Raw genomic sequence first — 27,529 nt, 5'->3', positions numbered from 1 at the left:
TTTTTCTTTGCCTTTTATCTCACAAACTATCTGCAGGTATCAGTTACAATAAATGGCAAAACCTGAGCAAAATTATTAAAATAAACAACACAAAGTTGTTTTAGTGTTCATGTGAACCCTTAACAGAGTATGAATAATCCAGGGATTTCTTCCATCTACGTGGCCTGTAAGATGCACTTATCTCAACCAATTATAGAAGGAAACAAGACAGAAATACAAAGGATGGCCTAAAGGGACAGGATTACAAACTGGAGTCAATTAAAACAGAAAGAAAGAGAAAAATGGGTAGACAAGGCTAATGATACTATACTTACTAACTTCTGTCACTCATTCACTTAAATTTATGCATGTGGATATCAGATACATATGCATATGTATCTGATATCCTCATTTGGCCTTTATTACATGGGATGAGAGTGATGAGAAGATATAATAACTGTTCAAGGACGGTTCACATGTTCACAATACCTGAATTCAATGGAGTATCAATAATTAACATGACACCTTGATATCACTATGGATCGAAAAGATTTGCAGTGCCATCCTTTGGGTGTAAAATGTGCTCCAGAATTTAGCTCCAGTCTCAAATCTTTACTAACCATATACTTATAACACTACAATAACCATGAAACTAATAAAATGTAAATTATAAAAATGCAACAGCTCATCTAAATGTATTACTTTGAGGCAGAACAATAATTGGTTTGTTCTCTTTTTTTTTTTTATTACAGATGTGTATTTTTGTGCTAATACTGCTAACAGCAATTTGAAGAATCAGTCACCCTATTCCAGATCAATTAGCCACTGTATTTTAATTTAGTCAAAAGTGACGTTAATTTACACTAGTAATTTAATTTAAATACAATATAAAATGCTGCATGGCTAGTTAATAGCTAGCTAATAATCTGCAAATTAATAAACACGCCTTAAATCAGAATCACGACTGGGTATCATGCTTGATTTCTTTTGATTAGCCTATAATAAAAATTAAATCTTTGTTAAATCTGCTAGGGAAACTGTCTGAAGCAGCACCAGCAGACATAGTAGACATTTTTTAATAAGTCAATCGTAGGATTTTTGCTACCTACTAATTATTTGTACATGTCATAGTGCAGAAACTCGACTTTTACATTTTTATGTCCCCGGCTATCTGACAATCTGTATGTTAAGCATTAAAGTTACACACAGATATATGGACACAATCTTGGTCGGTTTTATCATAGTCATGAACCCATCTGCCCTTTCTGTCTGTCTACCTGTCTGCCTCGCTCTTCTGGTTCAGGGCCTGTCATAACCGCTCTTCAACAGGCCCCCAGTGTCAGGATTAATCTCCCTGGTTGACTGCTGATCTGAAGGTGGAACGGCCACCATCCACCAACAGCAAAACTAATTTAACTGTGTCACTGCTTGACACTCCCGCCCACCATCCCCACTAACCCCAGACATGCACACACATTACAAAATATCTTCATCTGTCTCTGTCTCATCTACATGGTAGAGGGCAGGAGGGTGGGTGACTAGTCCGAAGGAGAAAGGTCAGAGCACTGAAGGAGTTCATCATTCTGAGGTGTCAGCACTGCTCTTTAGGAAAGCAGATGAAGGGGAGATGAGGGAGGAGAGCATGGGAGGCAGGGAGAAACAGAGAAAGAGGTTAAGGGGGGGTCTGTTTAACGTTTGTGTGGTTATTGGTTATCAGCCAAAGGTTTGTCATAGCCCAGAGACTTGGCTGGCAGCCACTGAGTGAAAATCACTCATGGTTTGCATTTAATAATCATGTCTTTTCTTTGATTGTAGCCTAATTATGACAAAAGTGCACACACTCTCACATCTTACCAGCTATGAGTAGTCATTTGGTGGTTAAAACAGACCAGGGGGTTTATAGAAGCAGCAGAAGCTGGTACTCAAACACACAGAAGCACACATTCAGCCATCCAGAAATGATCACACAATGCATCCTCTGCACTTGCTGGCGTCTGGCATGAGGTAAACAGCTTTCAATAGCATCAAACCCGGTGCAGTTTGTTTGGGACCATCTGTCCAGTCTATTGTGTTCCTCTGTTATGGCTCTTTGAAAGCCCATTGGAGAACAGCTGATGTTTGGGCTCTTACAAAGATCCCAGCCAGGCCCTCGGGATCCTGCTACACTGTGTACTGTCCATTTCTTTCCCTCCTATTTTGGCTGTGTTTTGCTTTATAAAGTAGCTTGCAGACTGACATGTAGCAATTTGCATGTTATAGCATCTCCGTTATCATTTCACCACAAACACAGGACAGGCTATGGAAGGGATCCAAATGTGACACTTATTAGCTGTGGTTTTGGATGCAGTAGATATAGAAGCTATAGATACAAAGTTATGTAATTAAATAAACAAATAAAATGTAAGTGCTATCTATTACTCTGTCATTAGGAAAAAATATTCAATCAAAATTCAGATCATAATCCAAATGTTGGTGATGTAAAAGGGTTGAATCCAACTATATACTTCCAGCTATAAAGTGATAAACACTACCGAGTCACAATATAACAGTTTTTAATTCTCTTTTTTTATTGGTTGTCTTATATGCGTTTGTACGACTACAAACCAACCCACTGTATACTACATGACCAACCAGAGTTCAGACGATTGCTCCAACATGAATAACCATCTCTTTGAATGGCAATATTTGTCAGGAAACTGACTGATTCTACAATATTTAGCTGCTAAATCACAAAATTGGCTCTAACATTACATCAAGGTGTAAAGCTTAATTTCCAGCTGTGAAAATTATGTCAAGACTGAAATGCTCAAACCCTACAGGGCAGCGTCATCACTATTAGTATATAAAGATAGTTTATTCTTGCCCACATTGTTAGAGCAAACTCTATATTTGTGCATCCAGCAAGCTGAGTTGCTTTACATTTACCAATTATTATTTACTTATTAATTTTGTATTAGCTAGCAATTTCTGATCTACTACCAAGTGGTGTCATATCATCCCATCTGCAAGAATACCAGTATAATTTTTTTGTGTGAAAAAATGGTCTTATGCTATCAGTGATATAGCAATGCAATGCATTTATGTTTCCTAGTGCAAGCCCATACATGTCTAAGCCTCTTATCATGATTTAGTGCCTTAAACGGCATTTCAATAGTAAGGAAATGGTTTGGCAACTAGAGTCCACACCTCTGACAAAGCGCTGCAAAATATGCAAGAAAAGTGTTCTCGCTAAAGTTGGAAATGCAACAAACACTTGAAGCAAAAATACACTGTTGACTACAGCCAAGGTATGAAGTCATACAATGAGAAGATATTAATAGCAGTTGATGTGCTGCCCACAAGTTACTGTAGTTGCTACCATACGATACGCAGATTAAATGATGGATAGAAATTATTGATGGGGTGGAAACGGTGGAAAAGCAGAGCTTTAAGCAAAATTTTAAGAAGCTCGGCCCAAGACACATCCCAAGTAACCAAGTGTTAAGCAGATGTCTTCTTTTTAATTAAACAAGAAAACCAAGGAAACGGTATGACTAGATGTATATATAAAGTGCTGTTAATGCTGTCATCCAACAAGCTGCACTCCCTGGTAAAATCTTCATTTTATATTTATCACTATCCCAAAAAACATAAGTATTGTGACATAATCTTGAGGCTATATCACCCACCCCTAACTATTCACTTACCTCTCAAATGTAACCTTCCTAACATTGCTGGTGATTATATAAATATAAAGATTCAACCAGGATAGCACAATTATGTAAGACGGTTGCTAAACTACAGTTATTATTATTATTACCAAGTTGCATTAAAGCTATTGTAAAAAAAAAAAAAAAAAAAATTACATTCCAAAAGACAGCTGTGAACCAGGGCCAGGTACAGGAAGCTTTCACTCCTTTCCACCCAGTATGCCCCTGGCCTTTCCAACTTTCAGTCAACTGCTGAAAAAAGCCAGATGCAGGCAGGATAATCACCATCTAATAAGAGGTTATATTGAAAGCAGGCTGTCGGTTACATATAACAAGCTTGGAAGATGAGTGCACACACATACACAAATATACATGGGCAGAAGAATGCATACGGACACAGAGTTGGGGCAGGTGTAATTATGGTGTACAATGACAAAGTTCAGAAAGAAGCAATCACACACACTCTGTACATATATGGACAAGCATGTCCATATAACAAAAGTAATAGTTTTGGTAGTTCAAAGTACAGTTGGCATATATTAAAAAGAATTAGCCTTGGTTCATGATTCTTAAACTAAAGTTACCTTCACCAGTTAATACTGGCTTCACAAGGGATATTTTCCAGAAACGAAATAGAGAGGTCTGAAGGCTTTCAACCATTAGGATCAAGTCTTCATACGTGGACTTGGAACCAATTTTGGAGAAGCAGGAGAAATGCAACCTTTAGGGATCTGGCCAGTAAGCAAAAAAGGACAAACAACATACATACCTTGGTTTTCAGCCGTTTCATCTATTGACATTTCTTAGGTTGTCCAAAAAGAAAAAAATGTGTCATTTGATAAATGTGTGGTACTATTATAACCCACGTGCTGGGAATTTTTTAGTTGAGTGACTTATTACCACGTTGAACATACAAGGCATGCATTTCTTCTTCTCTCCCAATTATAGTATGACGAAGCTCTTTTGGAAAATAAAAAAAAACAACCAAAAATCCCAAGCCTGCCAAATGACAGATGCTGTGTGGAATGTAAATAAAAAAAGACTGCAATGACTTGCAAGATTCACAAATCCATAGTTCGTTAAGAACAGGACACAGAAAACATATCAAATGTTTAAACTGATGCATTTTACAATTTAATGCAAAATGAATGAATGAATTTCATGGCAGCAACATGTCTCAGAACAGCTGGAATAGGGACAAAAGAAGGCTGTAAAAGGAAATGGCACTAAAAGAAAGCTCAGGTTAATCAGGTTAACTGGCAACAGGTCAGTAACATGACTAGTTATGAAAATAGTGTCTTGGACAGGTAGAGTCAATTCTGCAAAAAACACTGCATCTACAAATTGTGGAACAATCTCAGAAAAAATTAAGCTGGGAAGACTTTAAATATTTCATCTTCAGTAAATAATATCATCAAAAGATTCAAAAAATTTGAAGAAATCTCTGTGCGCAAAAGACAACGACAAAAATCCATGCTGGATGCCTGTGGTCTTCAGGTCCTCATCAAGCACTACGTTAAAAACAGGCATGACTCTGCCATGAAAATCACTGCATAGGCTCAGAAACACTTCCAGAAATCATTGACTGTGAGCAAGGTTTTCTGTGCCACCCAGAAATGCAGGTTAAAGCTCTTTCATGGAGAGAAGAAGTCATATACAGTATACTGCCAAAAGTATTTGCTCGCCTGACTTGAGTGACATAATCCTTAGGTTTTAATATGATGTCAGCCCACCATTGGCAGTTGTAATAGCTTCAGCTCTTCTGGGAAGGCTTTTCACAAGGTTCAGGACTGTGTTTATGGGAATTTTTGACCATTCTTCAAGAAACACATTTGTGAGGTCAGGCACTGATGTTGGATGAGAAGGCCTGGCTCGCAGTCCTCACTCAGTGTTCCATCAGGTTGAGGTCAAGGCTCTGGGCAGGCCAGTCAAGTTATTCCACACCAGACTCACTCATCCATGTCTATATGGACCTTGCTTTGTAAAGTGGTGCACAGTCATGTTGAAACAGGAAGGGACTATCCCCAAAATCTTCCCACAAAACTGGGAGCATTAAATTGCCAAAAAAAACCCTGTTCAACCCTACTCCATAGTCCTCCCTCACCAAACTTTACAGTTAGCACAACGTAGTCTGAAAACTACCATGCAGCTGGTAACCACCAAACCCAGATGGGTTCATTGTATTGCAGGTGTGATTCCTCTCCAGAGAACACGTCTCCACTGTCTCTAGAGTCCAGTGGCAGCGTGCTTTACATCACTGCATGCAATGCTTTGCACTGTGCTTGGTGATGTAAGGCTCGGATGCATAAAGCTCTCTATGCCCTGTTCTTGAGCTATTTTGAAGGTGGCGACCTCCGTCTCAGGCAGAGCAGGTCCCTCGTGTGCCCCGACCTCCGGTTTCAGGCTGAGCAGGTGAGTGAGCTGGTGGTGGAAGTGGAGGTTGGCACCACTATAGAAGAGGCATGACGAACCTGAACATGTTTCAACACTTTTCAGCATTTTCCTTTTAGTTCCCGTTGTTGTCTTAACACACGCACGGACGCAGCTTTTCACTGGCATCCTGCACATGACAACAACAACAATTCAGAACCAGTTCACTCCAGGGAGGGGAGGCATGATGAGCTGATTGAGCTCAGGTGTATCAAGTTTCTGATGTTGACATGCAGGAAGAGTAAATCAGCTGCAGAATTAGAATAACTGATTACAAACTTCAGTTATTCCTTTCACAGTTGTTTCAAAAGAGCTGACTCTGCATCTTCAAAGTGCCAACTTTTCTGGTACATTTTCCCGTCCCAGTGAAGACTGGGCACAAAGCTCAACCCAACTCTAAACACACAAATAAAACATGTGAGCCCTCCTTAGCCCTCTTTAGAAACATCTATAGTCATACTTCCATCCTTTCAAACATGAATGCACACAACAGAACCGTTCGTCCCGATGGACACATCTCTCGCGTGCTGTTACACAGCACACCCAGTGTCCTGCTCTTACACCATCAGCAGCATCAAAAGAAGAATCTATATCCTCCCTTCTGCCTTTTTTTTTCATTTGAGTGACTATGAGCAGCAGTAGCACCAGCTGCAGCCTCTCTCCCTACTCGTGCTCAGCCAGGGTAAGGCAATAGGTTTAGCAGGCGAGGAGGCGAGGCAGATTTATGGCGGTGGATGTGACCTCTGGGGCCGTAACACGGTGATGGGTGAGTGGCTCTCAACGGTAAGCTACTGGCACTTGACAAAGTGCCCGAAGCAGAATGAATTTACTTCTCTTTTCCTCAATCATCAAGCAGCCACTGCCCTGACCCCCATCCTGAATGCTATAACAAGATCTCCCATCTCACAAGGGCCTGAAAAATTTACTGTCACATCTACTTTTCAATGAGCTCAAGTGAGCACTTCTTTCACCTTCAGCGGAGCAGGTGCCGGTGTAGAGGAGGGCTAACCTGTGTGTTTTATGTGGTGTGTGTGCGTGTGTATATATGTGTGAGCGTGTGTGTGTCAGCGAAGCAAACAAACATGCATGAAGAAATTTGTGGATACACATGTCCACACATTTGCTCCCTCAATTCACCTCTAACTTATCCAAAGTTACTCTCTTGTGCATCTCAAACAATAGTATCTAAAAGTACCAAGTAACAAATAAAGAAAGAAACAAAGACACACAAGGATATACAAATCTTTAATGGCTGCACACACAAGAGAACTAGTATCCCTACACACACAAGCACAGAATAAGGTTGCCAGACAGGGACACAAAGGGCACTGCTATACGGGTGTCAGTAGACACCTCTACCATTTATATTAGAAGTCAATCTACCTTATCACATCTCTTATACACACACAAGCACACACCGCAGGCATTATGAAGAGTATGTGTTTGCCAGTTTTCATCAGCTTGATGGCAGTACAGTTGGACTTAATGACCCTGATATCTTTTTTATATGCAGTCGATAAATCTTGGTGCACACACTTAAATTTCACCTTTCTTGCACTATACTGTAGTCACTGAGGTGAAATCACAGAGAATGTGACAGCGCTAAAGGCAGACCAAAGCAAAGATTATAATAATAGTGCGGGTACGTCAGGAGCTTCATTACATCAGGTATAAATAACATGCATTGCTTTTTTGTTCTAATTTCATCTGGTTAACAGTCAAATTTATCAATAGATAAATAACCATACACACAAAACTAGGACACACAAAAGAAAAGAAGAGCAGAAAAAAGGGTTCACCCTACAAGGGTGCTAAAAAAAAATATAGGACAACTAAAGAGCAGGTGCAATGCAAGGAAGAAATAAACTCTATATGTCTTTGTATTTATACAAACTTTGCACAAACTTAATAGAACTAAATTTCAGTTATTAATGGGAACATTTTCAAGTCTCTGTAAAGGATAAAAATAGGCCAAATGGCTCTTATCAGTCGGTCTTTGCTGTAGACTTAATCTCAAACTGATGGTGACACCATTGGTCTTTGCTCCAAATCATTTTCATGTCCTTCTTTACAGATTTAATTTCCATTCAATGATGAATTCCCAAACAGAAGAGGTGACGTAAGGGCAGATTAAAGATCAGAGCAGCTAGGTTCCAGTTCACAGAAGTGTAAGATTTAAATGGTTACAAATTGGTTTGAATGGCAAACTGTCGATGGATATAACTGTTACCACACCAATCCATAAACAGTGTATTAGACCAAAAAAAAGGGTTATGCCTGTGGTTAATTTTCTCAAATGTAGTCTTTAAAATGTCATAACTAATTCAGTCACTTTTCTTTTATGAGCCCACTCTCACCCACTGGGATAATGTTATCATGATGAGCCAATAAAAATCAATGATTAAACATGTGTAATTTTCCAGAGACAATGTATTAAAATTTATTGTCTCTCTCTCCCTCTCTCTCTCGCACCCTCTGGAGCAGCAGACACTCTGAGGCTTACAACTGAAAATAAAGGACAGCATTAAAAGCTATTCGGTAAGCCACTGTAAAATTGATCCAGCTATAAAAGCTGCTACGTCCTTGCCTCCCTCTGCTGTCCAGCTGCTCCAAACCCAAAGATGGCAGCATGATTGTGGAGGAGAGAAGTTGGATGAAGGACCACAGAAAAGAAAGACACAAAACTGAGACACAGAGATTTTTTTTAAAGGTGCAGAAAGCTATAAAAGGAGATAAGATGTACGTAAAACAACTATATATATATATATATATATATATATATATATATATATATATATATATATATATATATATATATATATATATATATATATATATATATATATATAATCTATTATATGATGATGTGATTTATTTGCTGATTGAGTTAAACAGCATAACTGGCTAGTCGCTATGTTTAACACAGCAAGGCATACAGTACACTTCCCTACAGTTTTTACACATTTCCAGTCTTCTTTTTGTCGCTTTTTATTGCTTTTGTGTAAAAGCTAAACCAAACAAAGAAACTGTAATGCACTAGGTCAGCACCTTTATTTAGCTGCCCTGAAAATTTGATCCTCTACAGTTCAAATTCAGCTGTTTTAAAAACTTTTCTTGTACTATGCGTATTATTTATTTTTTCTATTTTAATTTGTCTAATGTATTTCTGCTTCACTTTTTCTTCCTGTCCCTTGTGCTGCTATAACCAGTGAATTTCCCCTGTGTGGGATTGAATAAAGTCTGTGTGTATGCCTCCTGTAGGTCAGTAGAAAGATTGCAGGTTTAGGGCACACTAGAACTGGCATGTCATTGACTTAGTCCATGTCTAATATAATTAGTATGTAATTAGTACAGCAAGTATGTCAGCATATCTATCATGTGGCTACACTTGAAAATGATTTTACAGGGTTAGGTTTAGTCTGTTAAATGTTATTTTTGTGTGTCGCAACAATGACCAAGTTCACAAGATCACTGCAAAACTAGAAGTAAAGAAGTAAAAGGATGAAGTGCAACTCTATATAGACACTTTCATGTCATCTTCTTGACTTTCCAATCCAAAAGCATTTCACGGCACTGCAAAAGCAAGACATGCTCATACTACCAGCTAGTTAAGAAGAACATGGTCTAAAAATTGTGCAATGCTCAACAATAACCCCGGGGACCTGTCGTTTGAGAATCAGTATAAATGGTATGCTACTGGGCCTTTCTATTGTAGCTCTAAAATGAGAAGAAATGAGACAAAATTCCACTAGCTACGAGTGTTGCTGTTGGCTCAATCAGTGGCAGTGGCTCGGCAAACTGCGTTTTTCTTTTAACTTTCAATTCTCCTAAGCATCCGTGCTTCACAGCCCCTAGGGCTATTGCCTTTCTCAATCTGTCCCTGGAGAGGCAGGAGTTATGGTCCCTGTCGATTGAGGAGAAAGGGATGTTATTCCCCTGTCACCTCCTGGTCTCGCCGCCATCCTCCCTGCCCTGATCTACGGCCTAACCTCCCCACCCCCACCTCCTTACTGCCTTCCTCTCTCCCTTTTCCCCACTTTGCTTTGTCGTAAGCTAGCAGCTATGTCGTTGCCATTGGCGGTTTAGATTGGGATGATGGAAAAATGTTCTGAGGGAGGTGGCGAAGGAGCACGATGGAAGTAGTGGTAAATGCTTTAGCACTATGCTAAGATACTTTCAGAAAAGATTGGTTTGTGTGATGTGTAATGTGTGTAAACATACATTAAAATGTGCATGTAAAAAGAGAAAGTATGGAAATCCATTCACCCATCGATTTTCTCAACTATGTTTGCAATTCAGGGACCCAGCTGACTTTGGGTGAGAGGCAGAATATACCCTGGATAGGTCACTAGGTTGATTTTGCATAGAAGAAACTACATATTGTGGCTCTGCTTTATGAAATACACACTTACTAGAGCACAGTGTACCCTCTTTGCTGGGAGGGGGTAGAGGTAACCTACAAAACAGCCTGACCCAGGGGAGGTGACCTACGCCTGGCCAAATGCAGGACCTTGAATGACACCCTTGATAGTGGAGCAGTGACAGGGTTAAACATAAAGGGCATTTAGCTGACGATTAAATGTGGCGGGTGCTGACTCTATGTCACGGGAATCCCTGAAGATTTGGTTTCATGTTGGAAAGCTGATTGCCACGGAATTAAATAAATCTAATATTTTTTTCAGGTGTCTCGGTTTGATTGATCTCATTTAGGTTTAATTGAACTATTATACTCTTTGACATCATAAACTAAAATATAATATTACACATTTACACATCGTGGGATTGCTGAGCAGCCAAAGATGTGAAAATGCTTTCAGGGGATTCAACAGCAAAAGAGTTACACGTGACTCATTCCTAACAACTAAAGCATCTGCATGCAGCAATCCTTCAAGACATAAAGATTTGGCTGTGTTGAAATTCGACTGGACAAGTTTGCATGGGTGTTTCAGTGTGCGCGATATGAGTTTAATTTGTGGTTTGGAAAAAGTTTCCAGCGAAACGTCTTTGTAGTTTAGTGTACTCGAAAGAGGCAATAAAACCCAACAAACTGCTGGCCCAGTGAACATCAGTGCAGCTGACACAAGACCAACAGAGGACTTCAAGAACTCAAACCCATTTCCATACTGACCAGTGTTCCTTTTTTGAACTATTATGCACCTTAAGCAAATCTTAGGTTTGTGAGGGTCTCTCTGGGTGAAGGAATAAATAAATAAGCAGATAAATAGATGAATAACCCAGAGGAATGGGAGCCGGTGCAGCTTGGCCATCCATCATATATCCTATTACCCCACACTCAGCGGCTCCTGCAGTATGTATAATGTAGTCAACCTCCATAAGCAGATACAAATTCAACTCTTTTCCTCCTCAATTTGTTATATCTGACAACGCCACAGCTTGTGCCGTGTTGTTTCTTTGAATTATGAATAGATTCTCTCCACCAGACTTTCGCCTGCGCATGATAGCGTGGATTTGTTATGCAGAACAGCTGTGGAAAACAAATTTGTAAAGCTTGGAACGCTCGGTAGCGGTTGGGCAAATATGCATAAACAGTTGCGCTTAAAGCCACTTAAGAACAACCAAATGGGTTCAATATTTCATCTCGGGGTTTCTCTTATTGGGTGTGATAAATAACAAAATGTCAGGATGTAATACAAGTTCAGGAAATGCAGTTGTTTAAGTGTTTCAAATGGCCTAAGAATTTCTAAGAGATTTTTGACATAGAAAAGCGACACCACGGAAGCGGAGCAGGTCACACAGAGGCGGAGCAGAAGAAAGATGAATGCCAGTTAACAAATCAGATGCAAGAGCATGAGTGAGAGAAACCGAGTTGGAGAGAGGAAGAGGAATGTAAATACATGGCAAACTGACCGCTGGCTGTTTGTTTGGGTATTTACACTGCGAGGCTACAATCAACTCCTCAAAGCTTAAGCCCACATGACAGGACACATTTCAGGGCCACACATGCTCTAAACATCCAAACCAACGAGCCAAGTCTCAGTTTGCACAAACACACGTGCACGCACAAGCACACACCAAACCCCAAAGACTTATCCAGTTATTCATCTATCACTTCCAAATCTCTTCAAAACTGATACAAGGGAAATACACTTTAATTCATGCACACAGAGAGAGGAAGGGAAGGTAACTTGTGAGGAAGTGATTTTTTGGGGGGGGACTTGGCTGAACTTTTGAGCCCTGTTTGGTTAAAGCAGATGTAGAATTAGCACACATCACTTTGCATCAGCGAGACGTTGAACACAAGCTGCCGTTCAGAGGCCAAATACCTCTCTGTCACAGAGACACATGCATGCACACCTCTCCTCCAGGATCTGTGATTTGGTTGTGGCAATTATCAATTTGATATCAATGGATTCTTCTTCTTCTTCTTCTTCCTGAAGTAGATTTGGTGTCCCCAAAGAAAAACTAAGTCAAAACAGGGACACCAGACACACACTTGAGCTATTTAAGTTTGTCTTATAAGTGGAAAAATAAACAGTAATTACAAACAGCCTGTATGCAAGGTGCAAGGATATCATAACTTGACATTATGAAAAGCTGTAATCGCATTTCAATTCATTTTACACACTCTGCAATCAAGGAAATTTTAATCGTAATTCATTTTGACAGATTTACATATGCACATCTAACTAAAACAAAAGACGTGCAGAAATAAAAGGGTCAAACAGGTGTTCATCACTAGCAGCTTAGATATTGTTTAGTTGAGCTGTGTCGGATTTAACATTTGTAAATGTTAAATCAGCTTCCATATATTTAAACTGCTGTTCATAATCTAATGATACAGCTACTAATGTTAACATTGTTGTTTAACAACAAGTGAATTAGGGTTTTATTTGTGAAATTATCATGACATTGGCAGTCATTGGCCTATAGACGTGGTCATGCAAAACCAGAAAGCGATACTACAGCAATCACCCACATGAAATTGAAACATGCTGTCATTCCACAAGGGAATATTTCAATTTTTTTGTGCATTTCTGGAGCAGGGGATCCTGTTGCATGTCAATGAACTGGGCTAAACATGCATGACAAGTGATGGTGTCCGGGTGGAGGGATGTAAGGGGGAGACAACCCTCTGGTAATGTCTGTGTGATCTGTGTGTAATCTGCAGAAGATGCATGCAATATACCGCCACACCACTTTCTATTAACAAGGCCCCTAATTGCAAGATATACTGAGAAACACATGTTCTAAAAAGAGGAAGAGAAATGGGTGTCAGATGTCAGCAATGTGCAGGCATATGGTTCCTACAAGTAAGGTTACTCAAACTGGAAACAACATCAGAAATATGGTTTACTATTATAAATTTATAAGACTGCACAACACTTCACAACACCTTTTCTTCATTATAGTCACCTGGAAAGCAAAAGAATTTAGGGCAGGTGACCCATCAGTTTCTCTTTGTTTATAACTGAGCCTGTAGGTTTTAAATTAAAATTACATCAGACCTTTAGTAAAATCTATAAAGTGCACAACTAGAACTGCAATAAAAATACATTGAGAAATTATTAGATATAAACTGGACACAAAAAAGAGTGACAAAGCCATAGAAAGCTCTATAATACAGTCCACTGAAGCAAAGGAGACCCAACAGAAAAGCTAAATAAACTCTTCCTTCCTTCCTTCATCACGCGCATGTCCTTCTTCATGGCAAATACTTGCTTTACTTTCCGATTTCTCACTGAATATCACTCCTTAACATAACTCACTGTCTGCTTTGAATATTTGTCCCAATCATGCAGAAATTTACACCCACTCAGAAACAATTACTACTTGACCGTATATACACTCAACAAAAATATAAATGCAACACCTTTGTTACTGCTCCCATTCCCCATGGGATGGACGTAGAGACCTAAAATTCATTCCAGATACACAATATAACCATCCCTTCCAAACAGTGGTCACAAATCAGTCCAAATGTGTGGTAGTGGGCACATCTGCCATATTGAGATAATCCATCCCACCTCACAGGTGTGCCACATCAGGATGCTGATCTGACATTATGAGTAGTGCACAGGTGTACCTCAGACTGCCCACAACAAAAGGCCACCCTGGAATGTGCAGTTTTTTGCGCTATTGGAGGTCTGGGGACCCAGAACCGGTCAGTATCTGGTGTGACCACCATTTGCCTCATGCAGTGCAACACATCGCCGCATGGAGTCTATCAGATTGTCAGTTGTGGCCTGTGGAATGTTGGTCCACTCCACTTCAATGGCTGTGCGAGGTTGTTGGATATTCGTGGGAACTGGTACACGCTGTCGTATATGCCGGTCAAGCACATCCCGAACATGCTCAATGGGTGACATGTCCGGTGAGTATGCTGGCCATGCAAGAACTGGGACATTCTCAGCTGCCGTCTGCCCTGAACAATGTGAACCATGATTCATCCGTGAAGCGCACACCTCTCCAACGTGCCAGACGCCATCGAATGTGAGCATTTGCCCACACAAGTCTGTTACGGCGATGAGCTGGAGTCAGGTCAAGACCCCGATGAGGACGACGGGCATGCAGTTGAGCGTCCCTGAGACGGTTTCTGACAGTTTGTGCAGAAATTGTTTGGTTGTGCAAACCAATTGTTGCAGCAGCTGTCTGGGTGGCTGGTCTCAGACGATCTTGGAGGTGAACCTGCTGGATGTGGAGGTCCTGGGCTGGTGTGGTTACACGAGGTCTGCGGTTGTGAGGCCGGTTGGATGTGCTGCCATATTCTCTGAAACGCCTGTGGAGACGGCTTATGGTTGAGAAATGAACATTCAATGCACGGGCGACAGATCTGGTTGACATTCCTGCTGTCAGCATGCCAATTGGACGCTCCCTCATTGCTTGTGGCATCTGTGGCATTTTGCTGTGAGACAAAACTGCACATTCCAGGGTGGCCTTTTGTTGTGGGCAGTCTGAGGTACACCTGTGCACTACTCATGATGTCAGATCAGCATCCTGATGTGGCACACCTGTGAGGTGGGATGGATTATCTCAATATGGCAGATGTGCCCACTACCACACATTTGGACTGATTTGTGACCACTGTTTGGGAGGGATGGTTATATTGTGTATCTGGAATGAATTTTAGGTCTCTACGTCCATCCCATGGGGAATGGGAGCAAAAACAAAAGTGTTGCATTTATATTTTTGTTCAGTATATGTAAGATACCAGTATCACTCAGCAGATCCAATGGTTATTGTTAGAAAAAAGAACATTATCTGTTTGTTATTTGTACTTTAATGGAATACATAATCATTGAAAAGTTGTTACTTTGTCATTTTGTGAATTTATTACTGATTCAATCAAGCATTAGAAATGCCTGCTTGTCACTCTGAAAAATGGATCAACTACTATATTAGTGTTTTCACAGCATCACACACTCTGTGTTAGAACAGTAATAATAGAAGTTACAGCAAGAAAATAATAGCAATGTAGTGGTGTATGAGTTCTTGGCCAACAACCCAAGTCCCAATAAATCACATGCAGGTGATTGCATTTGCAGTGGACTTCATAGCACAGCAGCAAATTGGAAGAGCACCAAATGGGCTAAGTAATAATATCTGACACTCCATTATTTCTACAGTTGTGTTACATCAAAAACATTATTTTTTCCTGCTCAGTTTAATTTGTCTTGGTGCATGGCAGGTTCAGTCATGTAACTGTGGCATATAGACTGTATATACTGTGCCCCATATGAATAAGAGACGCGGCAATACTGCTGAGGATCATGTAGATCAGCTGCAAAGGAAATGCTATAAATCACAGTTTGAGAGGTGCACAGAACAGCAACAAGGAGCAATAACTCACAGCATATGTACTTTTCAAATGTGAATATCATTATTGTAAGTGTCATAAACTCTTACCCACATAATATTTATCTACTCAAGACCTAGATTGTAATATGATGCTCGATTGTCCTACGTCCTCTAACGACACATGGTTAGCGACAAAAGGACTAATTCGCTGATGGACATTTTCTAATACAGATCATAAATCATGAGGCTAACAATTAACAATAAGTAAATAAAGGTGAAAGATTCTTTCCTATTTTTAGGTCAGCAATCAAATTTGACACAATTTTGCATTTTTTGCCAATAAAACTTGTGAACAAAACCAGTTTCCTTTAATTCACTTCTTTCTACTAAAGCAAACATTTAGATGTCACTGGATTAAAGAAAATCATAAGGAGCCTCTTCAAGTAAATCAACAAGGCATTGTTTACTTATTCTAAATATATCTGTACAGACTTATATTCTACTACTATTCTAATAATATGAGAATCCATTAGGATACAGGTTATATAAAGAGTGTACTCTATTCCAGGGGTCAGCAACCATTGGCACGCTAAGGGTTAACTGATGGCACGAGCCCGACACGCAGTGAATTAATCTGAGAAGGTGCATTAAAAAATAAATGGCCGGGCCAGCGGTACACATCGCAAATTAGCTCGCATACACACATTAGTTGTGCAGCTTCTTAATGACAGTATCTTAGCTAACAACCCCAACTACCAGATTCAACTTGTAATTGGCTAAAAATAACTTAGCCTACCGGTGGGAGGGATGTTGCTAGCTGGCAGTTTTTTCAAGCAATGTTGAAATTTCCACATTCTGACACTTCAAATGCATCATAAGCTGTCCGCTCAACGCAGCATCAGCACCGCGGAAATACACGGATACATCCGTAGACTTGAGGCAGAATTCACAGTGCGTTTTCGGGACTTTCAGGTGTATGGACCAATGTTTTTATTTTCTGATCAAACCAGAACCAGTTTTAATGAGCAGTCTGGGTTTGTCTCGCATTAACTGGCTAGACACAGAGGACATCGAAATGCAGTTGATTGAACTGAAAAGCTCGAGTCTGTGGGGGTCAAAGTTTGCAGCTGGAATCCATAGCTGTGCGTGTTCATGGAGCTGCATTTTCACCTGCTGGACATCACTACCTGTAAAGTTTAACTGTCTTCAGAACATTGCAGAAGCCTTATTGACATTTGGCTCAGAACTGTGTGAGCAGATTTTCTCTCAGACGAAGGGCGTCCTCAGGTAACCGTCTGAAGGCTGGACACTCAGAGACCTGTGTCTCTGAGTGGGAGACCAGAGATCACATTAACATGTGTATCTCTGTATCAACAAACATGCCATATTGGCCCAGTTTATTTTTCTTATCATTGTTGTGAGGAGACCATAAATAGCATTTGTATTTTCTGTTGTACAGTTCATTTGCTGTTATGGAGTTCTTGTTATGGATAAAAAGTGTCTTTTTTGTGTGTTTCAAATATAGCTTATAACTATTTCCTGATAGCTGCCAACATCTGCGAAGAAAAATAATTCTATAAAGTTGTTCTATATAGTGTGTAACTGTTAGTATAGAGCGTTATTAAATTTATTGCTAATGCAATCATATGGCACATTGACTTCTGACGAGATTTTAGATGGCACTCATCATCAGAAAGGTTACTGACCTCTGCTCTATTCTAAATGGAAAAATCTGCCTAATTCAGATATTTCCAATGCACAAAATGACCCCAGTTGATACATTTTGGTTGGGGAAGGGGCCTTGACTGACAACTCAAAGGTACTGGCCTTTTCATGAGTCCTTGGGTGGGTCACTGGAAGGTGCCCCATCCGCAGACTCCACTGTCATGTTCACGTACTACATGGGAAATAACAGTGCAAAGCCCTTCTGTTATTAGGCTTTTGTCCCATGAAAGTTTGCCGATAATACAATGCTCGGTCCTGGCAACAGGATAATCTGGACTACAGTTCAATAAATAATTTTGTAATTGTATCATCAGTTCTACAGTTTTATGTCTTGGATATTCAGCTGAAGCGAAGAGCTTCCACTGATCACCACCTGGTGGTGAGTTGGATCAGGTGGCGGGGAACGATGCTGTACAGGCCTGGTGTATAGTGCAGGTGCACTGGGAGCATCTTGCAGAGGACCTAGTCTGGAAGGTGCCTGGAGGATCTTAAGAATCATATGGCTCCAGCAAAGTCTAAAAGTCTAGAGATGAGGGGGGTGGCTCACCCATTACTGTGGCTGAGGTCAATGAGATAGTTAAAAAAAATCTGGTGGCTGAGTCATTGGGGTGGATGAGATTTGACCTGAGTCCCTTAAGGCTCTGGATTTTGTGGGGCTGACACAAATTTACAAGAGAGACCTGTTTCAGAAAGCATAATAAAAAATGATAGTTGATTTTTGAATATAAAAAAACCTATAATCTGTCTGAACTGTCTGAAATGTTCCACTTTATATCTAATAAATATAGAATATATGAAAGTTTACTTTTCAGAATTAAATTATTACAAATTTAAACTTTTTTATTTGGGCATAAGTAGATGACCTGTGGAGTTTTGGTGAAGAAAGCACTTTTAAAAGAAGGCTGTCTTGTAGAGATTGTAGAAGTTCTTCTAAAGATTGTCAAGTTATCAGTTTTGCTTCTAACTGGTAGAGTCCATGCCATGTCAAATACATAATTATTCACAAATATATTCCCATATAAGTACATTCAAAGGTCTTAAACTGTTGGCTTCAATACTGTTTACTTTTTAGTAAACAGTAAAAGAAAGTGAGCAAAAAGAATAAAAATGACAGAGTGAAACCTGAGATTGACCTTTACCGCTTTCTTAGCCTTCTTTGAAACTGGTATCGCCGATCTTTTCAACAATAAAAGGAGTTTCAACCCTGCTGAGTGCAGCATGGGTCAGGCAGCTAGATTGAATCCAGGGTGTCTGGTTAGTGTTAAAGTTTAACAGAATACTTTAGATGTCTGATTTCACTCAATAGGGCCAGCCGCTACTCTCAGATTGAGAACGCTTTGCGGTAATGCCTTGCAGATATGCTAGTGGGGGAATATACTTACACTGCTGCAATCAGAACTACAGATCATCTTGCATGGGATCGCACAAGTTGCAACACCAAACCTTCAGACCTATAATCCAGGTCCAAGTATAGTGATGTCCAAGTTTCAATATATGCACTGAGGTCATTGTATTCTTCTTCAAAATAATATGATATGAATCAAAGGCATGAGGTACACTCCCAGGGATGGTGTCGCACTAGTATAGAGATGGCATTATTTTTCTTGTAGTAGACACTATGATGATATGCGAGACTCTTAAAACTTAAAGTGCCTTTTGTTTCTTTGCAAATGTGAATCTGAAATTTTTCATCAATTACTCATCAATGAATTCATGTGGCTTTCAGACCCAATGCAATATGTAATCAATTCAACTGGACACTGATCAGGGGTGTTGGTAATAATGGGTTAAGAGTGCAGCGTTGTTCCCAATGCCCCTTAAAAAAACCATGGAAAAGCATTTTAATTTGAACTGCATGCATAGATTCCATACCATAATGAAGACGAAACTGATTGGATGGCTGTTGCACCCCACGAATTTGGTGTTTTATTAGTTTTGTTTTTAATTTATAATCTGTGCACAGAAAATAAACCTTTAGTCTCGTATTCAATAACACCCCATCTTCACATCTTTTGGCTGCCTATTTTGCAACCCTTCCCCCTCTAAACAATCACTCTCACTGCTTCCTTAAAGAAAATCTTTCAAAAAGCTTCTTCTATTCTTGTACTGAAGTGTTCAGTGAAAATTAAAGTCCTTCACTTGAAAACTTCTACTGCTGAGCAGAAAATTTCAACAACCAAGGCTACAGGTGCTGCCGTCTTAAAAAGATGAAGTACAAAGACACACGACCAAGAAAATATTTCAGCTATTCTAAAGAAATGAAAATTTCATTCAAATAACAAAAATAATAATACTTTTTTAAAGAAATCACAGAATAGGTGACCTTCCTTGTTCCTTTAAGTGATGGTGGGTTGGTTGTGCTTTTTGAGAAGTAAGGCCAGCAGAATAATCAAATTAGCAAGCAATATTGTGACCTGCTATTATGTTTAGCTCCAAAGACTGCATGCTATTGCACATCTTTTGAGCAGAACTAGAAAAGATTGTGTGGAAAACTGAATCAGAGAAGGCTTTGCTTTTTTTCAACTGCCAAACAAAAGGGCAACTGTATTACATTTTAAAGTGATACAAGAAAAGACAAATATTACTATTTAAAGCAATACAATACAGTAACTGCTTTACATTTCTCTAGGTGGAATCATTATGCTGGAAATGTGGCCCTTTTACTGTTTAACCCTTTAAGACCTACCATAGAACCAAGTCCACCAGAGCTTATATTATATTTTTACATGCTGTGGAGCCATTTTGGGAGCATTTCAAGTTGCTATACATCAATATGGCCTGCATTTGTATAGCGCTTTTCTAGTCCCTAAGGACCCCAAAGCACTTCACACTACATTCAGTCATTCACCCATTCACACACACATTCACACACTGGCGATGGCAAGCTACATTGTAGCCACAGCTGCCCTGGGGCGCACTGACAGAGGCGAGGCTGTCGGACACAGGCGCCACCGGGCCCTCTGACCACCACCAGTAGGCAAACACGGGGTTAGTATCTTGCCCAAGGATATTTGGCATGCAGCCAGGAGGCAGCCTGGGATCGAACCACCGACTTTCTGATTAATACAACCATTATAGCCCAAACTTTAATAATATGTCTGCATTAGGTGCATAGTAATTACATAAATTGCAAAAAAGTGCAATAAACTACAAAAAAATTGAAAATCGTTTTTGTTTTTTTAACATATATTTCTAGTTAGAGAAATTTAAGAGGCTTATCCCTCAAAACTGTAAATACAAAAAAGTTGCACAAACTAGTTTCCCACCACAGGAAATTTATTTTAAGTGTCTTCATAGTTTTATTTTTGAAATACACCAATTTTCATATACTGCAGGAAAAACGAAAATAAATATTATAATGCAAATTTGCAAAATAACAGCATATGCATCAAAATAAACTATTTCCAGCAGTGCAATATGAGTCCTAAGCATCCCAGAAACGACACAGAAAGTCATAAACTCAAACATAACTTTTAAAAACACAAGTATAGGCTCATAAGGCCCCGATCGTAAAAAACTACATTTCCACAAAATGACGTCACTTCTGGTTTCGGGCAGCTCATGGCAGACATGCGACAGTTCACGCTGATGGACGTAGGAAGTGTTACAAACAGCTGATCGGATCGGCAAAGCGTGTTTCTGGAATATTGTGTTTTTGTTGCTGCAAGTGCTTTTTATGCAGTTTTTGCAAAGCTATATGTGGAAGGAAACTGTGACCTAGGACAAGCTGATGGCATAAGATGTAAGTACAACTCCTCCGGTTTCATATGCAAAAAAAATTATTGCGCTAGCTTACGTGGTTGCAGTGCTACCGGGATTTAAAAATAGTTATGCAAAATGGAGCGTGTCTGTTCCGACCGGCTTTAAAGGGTTAAATTGAGACAAAAGTCTTTTTTAAATGAATTTTTTAGTTAATCAGAAGAAACAATAGAAAGTTTCCTTCATGACTGCCAACTATACATGCACCATGATTGGTCTTCAATGTTTATCACTGGACAGAAATCAATCACTGCTTCACTGTGATTTTTGGACATTACAACTTCTTTCATTTTTTACTTTTCCAGGATTGTGAACTCCACTTACAGTTGCATGACACTGGAGTCAGAGCTCACCTTGGCTGTTCTCTTCCTGCATTGCCGGGCCTAGCGTGGTGCTGCAAGCATAGCCTTCCTCTTCCTGGCTTGGAGTTGTTCCAAGTGGGAAACTGACAGGACGAGAGTTGGTAACTGAACTGGATGGTCGGGAACTGGCACAGTTCTATAAGATATAAGAAAGCAGTATCATCAGCAGCTTATTAATTGCCCATTAGTGATACAAATTAGTTATATATACAATTATCATCATTCTTATGTTGCTGCCTTCTGTATCTATTCCACTTGGCACTCTTATGCATTTAAAATGTTAAAGAAAGGTACTTTAACAGTACTTTCAAGAAAAACTGGAAAATAAATACATAAACATATATTAGGAAATGTGTACTAAACTCAGATGGACGAGTGGTAGATATTTCATGTTAAATTATGCCTTTTTTCCCTTGATTACCCCTCATCACGATTTCGAAAAATCATATAGGCTATTGTTACGTACTGTGTTATTCTTCACACAGTGTGGCCAGCAAGCTAGAGCAGCTGATGCAGAAAAGTAAGTGAAAGAGCTCTTTGTTTTACACCATGCACATGCATCTTCCATCCAGACCAAAATAAACTGCAATCACACAAAACCCACTTATTTGCACGGCTCTCAATTGGAGTTGTGGGGTCAAGGAGGCCAATGACAAGGTTCCAGGGTTTCCTAAGTCTTGTACTGTACTATATCAGACTGGAATGTCTTTTATACCCTGCTCTTCTGTCTTACTGCAAATAGAAAAAGGCAAATGCATGCACTGCGACATGTCATTGTCAGTCACTTTAACCAGCAACATAAATAAATGGCATTTTATTAAAAGTATTTTGAGCAACACATATTTTTGTGCTACCAGATAAAGACAAGAAAGGAAACACCAACACCAAATTCTAGTCCCTTTTTTTTTTTCTTTTAAATTGTAACTTCTACATGTAGCTTCCTATGTCTTGTCAAAACTTGAATTAAGATCAAAAAAACTAATCCACTTCCAATTTATATCTATATTTCAGTGATGTCAGGGGCACGGAGCACTAAGGGGGGGGTTGTTTTTTATTTGGGTCCTACAACTGACAGCTTTATTTCACAAAGCAATCTGGCTGTGAGTGTACAAGAAGGTCAGGGTGGGTCAAGAGGTACGAGGTATCAAACAGACAGGCGACACTGTTCAAAGTGGCTGTGTGTATGTGTGTGTGTGTATAAAACTGTGCTCCCTGGGGTCAAACAAGAAAACAACGCTGTTTGAGATCCACACCCAAGTAGAGGAAAAGGGCTAAAGAGGTCAGCAGTGGTGGGGAATTAAAGAGGGGATAGTGTGTGATTAGGTTTGGTGGAATTTATACAAGAAGCTGTCAAAGTAGGTGGTTCTCCCTGTGCTTGTGTGGTTTTTCTCCATGTGCTCCAGCTTTCTCCCACAGTTCACAGCCATGTATAGCAGATTAATCGGTCGTTATAAATCTAGCCACCTGCAAATTCTTCAACGATAGCAGACTATAGCAAGACCAACGACTTTTAAAGTTAAATATTGCAACACCAGGGAAAAATGATGTGTTTGTGCCAGACTGTCATACAGTACTGTCTAAAGGTTTCAGCCAACACTCATTTCCACTGAACACTGACGTATGAATCAATAAAGTATTCCAAAAAAAACATTTGAAGCACCTGAAATGATGAACCAGTGATGTGTCTACACATAACAGGAAGAAAAATACTAGTAAATAAAAATAACTTAAATACTTACTGGCAGCAGGAACAAAAATGTTCCAATTTCTCTAAATGAAATGGAAAATACCAAGAAATACTATGGCAAATTCTAAGAGAGCTATTAGCCAAACACTTCGCATATCTTAGCACAGTATGCAGTGTGTCCTTGAGGAAACTAGACTGGTGGGGGTCACAAGTGGCAGGCCTAAAACACTATCTACAGCTGATGAAAGCATGAACATTATGTCCTTAGCCCCTTAATGCCTAATATATCATATACGGGTTTTGTGGGTTTTTGAGACTTTTATATCATTGGTGCGGGTTTTTTCTCCCCTGAAAAAAATAATAGATTGGATGATACATTAAGCTATAAATTATTTAAGAAATAGAGAAAAAAATCCAGCAAAGCCCTCACATAGGCTCTAAGAGATACATATGGTCCTTTATCTCCTGCTCTCCTGTTTGCTGAAGCCTCATCAGACATGGTCTTACTAGAAAATTGACTGTGACGAAACCACTATTAAGAAGTATTACACAAGATAAAGCTGGCTGATGAATCCAAATTTTAAATTGTGGGTTCAAATAGTCATCAATATGTATGGCAGAAATAAACAGGGAGGTATAAAACACGGTGGAGGCTCTGTCATGGTTTGAGGCTGAATTTCAACTGGTGGTGGTAGAGACTGTGCCACCATTCATGGAATTCTAAACACAGAAAAGTACAGTTACATAATCTGGAAAGGTGTGATTGGCAACAGCTTCATTGTTTAGCATAAGAAACACAATGCCAGTGCAGTAAAAGCATAAGAAATGACAAGCTTGCTTGTGAGAGTTCAGGCTGCGTTGAAGAGTAAAGATAGTGAAACCAAATATGCACTTTCAAACTCTGTTTTTGCCTTATATACTTTTTTCCATTTATTTTTGCATATTTCAAGAAATCTCTATACATATTTCCCCTTTTCCTAGCAAAATATAAAGAAATGATGGGTGGATCAAGGTTTTGGCAGAATACTGTGCATTTATACCCTTTGCACTGTTTAGAGACACTACATCAGCCTAGAGATGAAGGCATATTCCAAAAGTCAGTACTGCGGTGGCTTTGACATAACTCGGCTTAGTACTGGCTACGTTTAATGTTTTTACAATAAAGGTATAAGAGGACAATGAAAGCTTAAAATTGTCTTTTTTTTATTTAAATAACCACTTTCAATTCCTAAAATGAATTTATTGTGAATCATCCTTTTCGGGGTAAATCTTCACTCATGAGTAATGCAACATATAAATCCCTCTATCTCTGAAGAGCCATTTGTCTTCAAATGACCCCATATGCAGTAACACGCTGAAGCCTCTTTATCCCTCACCCGGCAAGGCACAATACCCAATCCTATGTTTTACAACAAGGGGATATATAGGGGCATGTGCGGTCATCTAGAGCCAAATGTCTCCTATCTAACCAAAGGACAGGTAGATACAGTATTTCAAGCAGGATTTATGGCACAAGATAGCATTAGCTAAAAACTGTCAGGCAGCGGTGATGGCTAAAAAACGCATTCTGATAGCGGAACCCAGCAGGATTGGAAAATTGCCGCCACAGAGGGGAGAGGAAGCAGTAAAAATGATGGTAGATGGGGGGGGGGCTCACTGATAACATGAGCAACCAATATATCAGATTGCACCAGGAGGCAAGTCCCCCCCAACCCCCCCAAACACACAACCCCATTGCATAGACATGCATACAGGGAGACATGCAGAAAACATTAATTAGCCAACTTATTTATTGCATTCCTTTTTTATTATAAGGTGGGTCACATATGTGGGTTAGAATACAGAGAAAGGTGCTGTGTGGTGTGCTCCAATGGGAGCAGAGGCTTTTCATGCACATGCACCTGTGTATGCAATTGGAAGATGAGGTTGGGTATAAGTTTAATGAGAGTTTGTCAAGGCGTTAAGGTTTGCAATTGTATGCGTGTCTGACATGTGCATGTTTGTGTGTGCTACAGACTTGTGACTACTTTTAATGTCCTTTGGTTAGGCTATAATCTCCCAAGACGCACACACACCACAGACACACGTGCAGCATCCCACAATTTCAGCCAAACGGCGTCCACCAAGGTATAAATACTGGCCTGACACTTTAATGTCAGGGGATGGCTTGTCCTGGATTAGAAACTTGTAACCCACCGTGGAGCTTGACATTGCTACGATGAAGGTGCTGCAATGGGGAGAGTGAGGAGGGCAGGGAAGGGGGAAGGGGGGGGGGTTATTATGGGTGTATGTTTGATGTATAAGGGCATCTAACACGGACTGTCGACTAGTGAGCCGATGTACAGAGACTCTTTGTGGCATTGCTGTAGTAGGAATTTTTTCTTTCTTTTTTTCATGAGAAGCAAACGCTGTAAGGAAAATTGAGTCTGTCACACCAGTGTTTATCACACACACACAACAGAATAAAGACGTGCACACACACTTGTTCACAGGAAAATGGAAGATTACATACTGAAAAATTAAGCGCTTTTCTCCTCTCCTTGATTCTGTTGACCGTGCTTCGAACCTGAAAGAAAGACACAGAGAATGGGAGCAAAAGAGATAACTGCAGCACACGCTGAATTAAAACAAAATATCTTCCACAGCAAACACCTGCGAGTATGCAAAGTGTAAAAATGGAGAAGGGAGAATAAAATGTGGAATGGAAGGAACATATTTTGAGGGTTAGTTTGCAGACACTGACACGCAGTGGTTGGGATAGTGTATGTGTGTGCGAGAGGGTGCTCCAGCATGTCCCAGCGGCTAATGGGACTTGAAAGTGACACATAGAGCTGGCAAACTAAGGAGACGACTTCAAGCTATCATCTGTCAACACAGAGCGCCGGGACCAACAAATGGGAGCTATTGGAGGAGAAGGGACTGGCCTAGCAGAACAGATTACATTTTTACACTCAGATGAAACAGTGTACTGCACACCTTCATTTAACACATAAAATACCAGACAGAAGTTGATATATATATATATATATATATATATATATATATATATATATATATATATATATATATATATATATATATATATTTTTTTTTTTTTTTTTTTTTTTTTTTTTATTTATTTTTTTTTTTCTTTACAAGAACTGCTTTGCTTCGATTACATTTTGCTAATTTCTCAGTACAGTGAAATAAATATTACAGGATACAAAAATTAATTCTTACATTTTTTCTATTCCTATACTTTATTAAACCAACTTTATTCTTTAATTTCTATTGGGGCGCTGTTATTATTTTGTTATTAAAATTTCTTTAACTGTTTACTAACAAAATACTAATAAATAAGTAAATATAAATAGGTTAAAAAATTGCCGGTAGTTCAGTTATTCCTATCTTCTTCAAAATCCTCTGGTACTTGTGAGAGTGAGCATGTGTATGTTTGCGTATGCATGCGCGCTCTTGTGTTTGTGCCCTCTGTCAGCACTAACTGTAAATTTGTATCGGCTGGGCACTTATCACTACAGCCCGTCCCAGCCCGGCCCACAACGTTAGTGAATATGCATTATGGCTTATGGCTTCATTAAGTCACGCCGTGTTATAAATTATGACACCACAGTGAACGCATACACACGGTCTCAGAGACAGCATGTGTATGCAGAAGATGTTTTGCATACGTACCACTGCTGAAGGGCGACATAATGAAGAGAGCCTAAGCCTCGTGACAAGGCAAAATCAACAATGCCAGCATTGCGTTTCAAAAGCCCTTCTATTATTTCTGACAAGATACTAAGGAGGTCGTCAACACAGTGCAGATGTTGGATAGACACTATCTTAACATTATTTTAATGGGCAAAATGAGATGCGAGGGTTTCACTGATCTCAAAAGCAGCCAGTGAGCTGAGGCAATTACATGACACAACTTAATTAATCATTTGACAATGAGGGGAAGGGCATTGTTTTAGATGATCGTTATGCGTTTAAGGGGTTTGCGCACACTCAAGGTTTCGCAATGATGCAAAGGATGCAAAGCATGGTTTCCCATGTAAATGGGTGCTAAGCGATTACCATATTAAAGCAGTCTGCCCGACAACACCTGCCGACATCCTTGGAGCTGATGGAAATAAAAGGTCATCAAAGCGTGGGATTAC

General features: G+C 39.7%; 1 protein-coding gene across 3 annotated transcripts in view; it reads right to left on the bottom strand.

The window, feature by feature from the left end:
• LOC101465580 (adhesion G protein-coupled receptor D2) overlaps window positions 1-27,529 on the bottom strand; it is an 87,530-nt gene that overhangs the window by 19,930 nt on the left and 40,071 nt on the right. For all 3 annotated transcript variants that reach the window (XM_004561998.3, XM_076874384.1, XM_076874382.1), the window contains 2 exons: window positions 25,900-25,953; window positions 21,692-21,836 (listed from right to left, as the gene is read on the bottom strand). In XM_004561998.3, coding sequence (XP_004562055.3) covers window positions 21,692-21,836; window positions 25,900-25,953 — 199 coding nt within the window. The remainder of the gene's footprint in view (window positions 1-21,691; window positions 21,837-25,899; window positions 25,954-27,529) is intronic.

This window comes from Maylandia zebra, linkage group LG15, assembly GCF_041146795.1.
Source record: "Maylandia zebra isolate NMK-2024a linkage group LG15, Mzebra_GT3a, whole genome shotgun sequence".
NCBI classification, from domain to species: domain Eukaryota; kingdom Metazoa; phylum Chordata; class Actinopteri; order Cichliformes; family Cichlidae; genus Maylandia; species Maylandia zebra.
This window is presented reverse-complemented; position numbering and strand designations above follow the sequence as displayed.